The 4,884-nt window shown below is 41.0% G+C and overlaps 1 protein-coding gene across 1 annotated transcript; it reads left to right on the top strand.

Annotated features, from left to right (window-relative positions):
- The first annotated feature begins 309 nt into the window (after positions 1 to 309).
- Positions 310 to 3,540, top strand: LOC107554470 (protein fosB-like). The gene is made up of 5 exons (XM_016236975.1): positions 310 to 549; positions 685 to 872; positions 2,337 to 2,669; positions 2,754 to 2,861; positions 3,283 to 3,540. The coding sequence occupies exons 1-5, from the start codon at positions 486 to 488 to the stop codon at positions 3,538 to 3,540; spliced, it is 951 nt and encodes a 316-aa protein (XP_016092461.1). The 5' UTR covers positions 310 to 485.
- The last annotated feature ends 1,344 nt before the right edge of the window (positions 3,541 to 4,884 follow it).

The raw sequence follows: 4,884 nt of genomic DNA, 5'->3' as shown, positions 1-4,884 counted from the left end.
TTTTATTTTGTTGACGTAAACAATATTTGCAAACCGTGTCGTTTCTAAATATTGTCCGTGAAAACCATGTAACAATTAAAAATATCTTGTGGAAGTAATAGTAAACGTACCTATTCTTGACTGCGATCGAGCCGTCTCTTTCTGTGGGCGAGGGAATCCCTTACACGTCATATTGCTTAGATACCGAAAACAAAAACAGTGCTTTTGGACCATATATGGGCACCTACGTCAGCGGAACGCCAGTAAGAGGAGGAGCCAGGACTCCCTACTTTACAATGCGTTCTCAAGGCTTCATTCACAAGACGAAGCGCTGCTGCCGAAACACCGAACACCTTCTACTCCCGTTTGTAATAAACACATTCCGGATTATTTTATGGATTTATAAATGCACATTTCACGGATTGTACTACGGCCTGGGAAGTGTTATTCAAGGAGAGATTGGATTTTAGAAGTTTCCTCCAGCAGGGAACTGGATTGATGTCTTAATGCAACTGTTTTGGAAAGAGACTAAGGGCATCTTGACGAAGACTCCAAGTATAACTTGTTACGGTAGGTGACTTTAATATAATACAAATATTTAGATGCAATGCATCCACCTTTCTATTTTTATGGTGCATTAAACGCAAGCGAATAGTTGATGTCCTGGCGAAAATGCGCTTCAGTGTGACTTCTGTTGGGTGACAGGTGACATCCCGTTCTCGCCGGGCACAGTAGGTGTTTCGGCTTCTTTCGGCTCCACCGGGGAGATGTTTCAGGGGTTCCCCGGAGACCCCGACACCGGCTCCCGTGGAAGCTCATCTCCTTCTCTTGAATCTCAGTACCTGTCGTCCGTGGAATCCTTCGGGAGTCCGCCCACCACCAGCGCACCGCAAGTAAGTCCCAGTATTTATTCGCATTTAAACATCGTGTTTGTCCGTACAAACGGTTTTGCTAAGCAGCACGGCAGCTGCGAGATTTGCTTGTTTCTGTTAGGGAAGCGCAGCGACGTTGCTAAGGGAATGCATTTGAATCCGTTCGAGTGTGTTTATATGTGTAAAGTCGGAATAGAATTCAATAGAATACTGACAAGTCAGCATGCGCGCGGAATCAGGCCGGTAGCAATGTGGCGGGTTTGCAGCACGCTGTGGAACTCTCCGGCGTTCTCACACGAAGCTCCGCCCTGCTCTCAGCGCTGCTGCTCTCGCTTCTCAGACTTCGGCGTGACGTCAATGCGTTCTATTTTGGAGTGTTACGTTGCGTTGCTAGGGGGAACACCGGGGGTGTGACGGGGGCGGAGGATCAGGGACAGGAGGGGCTATTAGAGGCCGCTTATTGGCTACGGCGTGCTGCGTGCGCCTTTGCCTAACACGCTTTGATATGAATATTAATGAAACATGCAACTCACACTGGCATCACTGGACTTTCTTTTTCTAAAAAAAAAAAAAGAAAACGTAGCAATTTAGATTTTTCTCCTAAATATGTTTTAATAGCTGTTCACAGATGTGTTCACAGATATCCACGACGTTTATGTAGGCTATTTGTATTTGGACACGTATTTTATTGGAATTTTAAAGCAGCTTTTAAACAGAAAACTCTGATAAGGATCCATGTTTTTTTCATATTTTTGATGCTTTTCATTATCCTAACTCTTTTTTTTCTGTTTTCATGATCTTTAGTCTGTTATCTTTGCATGGAGGAAAATACAGCTTTACATTAAGTGGTATTTTGCTATCATTGATATATTATTATAGTCTTTGTTAATATTTTGAATTGGATTTTATTTTGAGATTTTCAGTTGTCATTTTAATTTTATTTACAGTTTTAATCAATTAGTTTTTGTATTTTGTTTATTTCATTTTCGTTTTTTTCAGTACTTCAAGTTAAAGGGATAGTTCACCAAAAAAGAGAAAATTCTCTCTGTCATCGTTTACTCTCCCTCATGCTGTTCCAATCCTGTATGCGTTTCTTTCTTCTGTTGAATATAAAAGAAGATATTTTGACGAATGTGTAGCCAAACAGTTTCTGGTCCCCATTGACTTCCATTGATTGGAAACAAAATACTGTGGAAGTCAATGTCTACCGTCACAACTGTTTGATTACCCACATTCTTCAAAATATCTTTTGTCATGATCATCAGAAAAAAGAAACTCATACATGTTTGGAACAACTTTAGGGTGAGAGAATGATGACAGATTTATCATTTTTGGGCAAACTATCTCTTTAGACTAAACGAAAATGCTTCCCTGACTTTATTTCACTCAATGTTAATTTTGCTACAAGTAACTAAAATTGATTTTTTGTTTACAGCAAGCTGGTGGGGTCCATAGTTATATACTGTTTATGTTTTTGGTTTCCAGGAGTGTGTATCAGCCACTGGCGGGGTAGGGGTGGGTGGAGGGTCAACTGGCACCAGGGCAGGGGTGGACATGCCCAGCTCATTTGTGCCCACAGTGACGGCCATCACCACCAGCCAGGATCTGCAGTGGATGGTGCAGCCCACTCTCATCTCCTCCGTGGCACCAGGACAAAGCGGCACGGGCTCCAGCACCATGACGCAGCCTGTTGCTTTGGATCCTTATGACCTGCCAGGCCCAAGCTTTTCGTCGGGTGGAGGATTCACCTCACCAAGCTCTGAGACTCCTGGCACAGTGAGACAGTCTCGGAGCCGTCGCCGTGCACGCGATGAAACGGTGAGTGAGGACCATGACAGAATGGTTAGTCTTTTAACATTTTGATAAAAAAAAATTTTTTAACTAAATTTGTTCTGTTCCCAGCTGACACCTGAGGAGGAAGAGAAAAGACGTGTTAGACGAGAGAGAAATAAACTGGCCGCCGCTAAGTGTAGGAACCGACGGCGTGACCTCACAGACAGGTTACAGTCGGTGAGCGATGCTGTAACTCACTTGTTACATTACAATATTTCATCCATAATAACAGATGAATGCAAAGGCATCCTAATTACTGGATTCATAACATGCCAATCTGCTCATAACAATCATTTTTACAATGATAGTTTGTAAATGATTCCAACACACACATATGCATTATGCTGCATTGTAATTAGAACAAAGAGTTCATAACCCACCGTAATTATACTGTGGAAATGGAGTTGGCAATTAAGAAAACGGCATTTTCTCCAAATTTATTTTGTTGTCGCTTTCTGAAACTATAGCAATGTGTATTTCTGAAGTAGCTCTGTGTCTGAACTACTATGATAAAAGGAAACCCTTGTTTTTGTCCTCATTTCATGTGATCATATAATCTCTGTCCCCTTGTGTCCTCCTCTTGTCTCTCCAACCCAAGGATACAGACATATTGGAGGAAGAGAAGGCCGAGCTAGAGGCCGAAATATCCGAGCTGCAAAAGGAGAAGGAACGCCTGGAGTTCGTCCTGGTCGCCCACCAACCCGGCTGCAAAATTCCCTATCAGGAACAGCCCCCCGCGCCGCTGCCACTGCCGCAGACGTCCCCGCAGATGCCTTCTGTCTCCGTGGTGGGTTTGACTGTGAAGGAGGACACTTTCTACCTGCCGCCCGCCTACTCGTCAAAACTATATATATAAAATATATATAAGTATATATTATGTATATATATATATATATATATACATATTCAGTGTGTATATATATATACAATGATTGTAATGTAATGTATGAATGTTCAGAAAATGTTATTTTTTGTCAATGAAGACAGAAGGGAGAGCTTGATGCACTTGGTTTTGGTTTAAACATATATTTTTCTAAAAGAACAGAAAGTATATTATAATAAACAATAACAGCCCGCCTTTCCCTTAATATGAAAAGCATTGTCACTGCCTTTCATTCGAAACGTGTAATATGTATGATGACTGTATTGAAACTGTGGTGCATATAGTGTTATATATGTATCACAGATTTGTGCTTTGTGCTTGATTTGTCAATGAGGTTGGTTCCACAGCCCTTGTTCATCAACCCCTGTGGACAAAACACACTGGACGCAAAATATCTATAAATGCATAAATAAATCAGTCAAAAAGAAGATATGAATTGAGTGTCTCAATGTATTCTAGATGAGCATCTGATATTCAGCTGTGTTTCTCAAGCAGTGGTGTTGCATTGATTTATCATGTCCAGTGTGTGCTGTCTGCCCTTTGGCTTCTGTGTGCGTGTGATATTCAGGGCTTGATGGACAACTTTCAACCAGCCCTTATTAATTCACATTAAGGACATGATCAGAACATTATGCGTGTCCACGTCATACACAGATGGAAAGTATTTTACAATCAGATGAGGTCCATTGTTCCTATTGACTTGGGCTTCATCGTCTGGAGTATTTTATGGGGCGGAAATGAAAATATTTATACAGTTGTTTAAATCGAAATGCCTTTTCATGCTACATTTATATACACAGGTGCACCATTGTCTTGCTAGTTGAATTTAGACCCAGAGCATCAAATTTAAGCTGAAACGGAGACAACTGCGTGAGCTCTTTCCAACAGAGCCATTTGATGAAATTACATTCTCATTTGGCAATGAAAACTGAATTAAGGCATCTCGAACAGTGACGTAATGAAGCCAGAGCTGTGATTTCACAAAGTGGGACGTTATATGATATTAGAAAGCCCATTGTCAAACAGCTCCAAGCTCCATTACATTGATCTCAATTCAACTTTTCTTCAAAAGACATTATTGTGATTTTTTTTTTATTTTTCAGTTGTTGGTGCTTTTGTTACTCCTACGCCAAAACATTTTGTTACTGTATCTGACTCTGATATGATAGCATAAGGAGATGTTGGTTAAATGATACAGTATCAGTGACTCTGTGGTCTTCCACTTTGGAAAAATGTTCTAGCTATGATCGTCCTAGGTATTTTCAAATTCACAGTGCTTTGAATTGACACAGTTGAATGCAATATTTCAGATACTCT

Source organism: Sinocyclocheilus grahami, unplaced genomic scaffold, assembly GCF_001515645.1.
Source record: "Sinocyclocheilus grahami isolate Dianchi unplaced genomic scaffold, SAMN03320097.WGS_v1.1 scaffold503.1, whole genome shotgun sequence".
Taxonomy (NCBI): domain Eukaryota; kingdom Metazoa; phylum Chordata; class Actinopteri; order Cypriniformes; family Cyprinidae; genus Sinocyclocheilus; species Sinocyclocheilus grahami.
The sequence above is the reverse complement of the archived record's forward strand: the minus strand, read 5'-3'. Positions and strand labels throughout refer to the sequence as shown.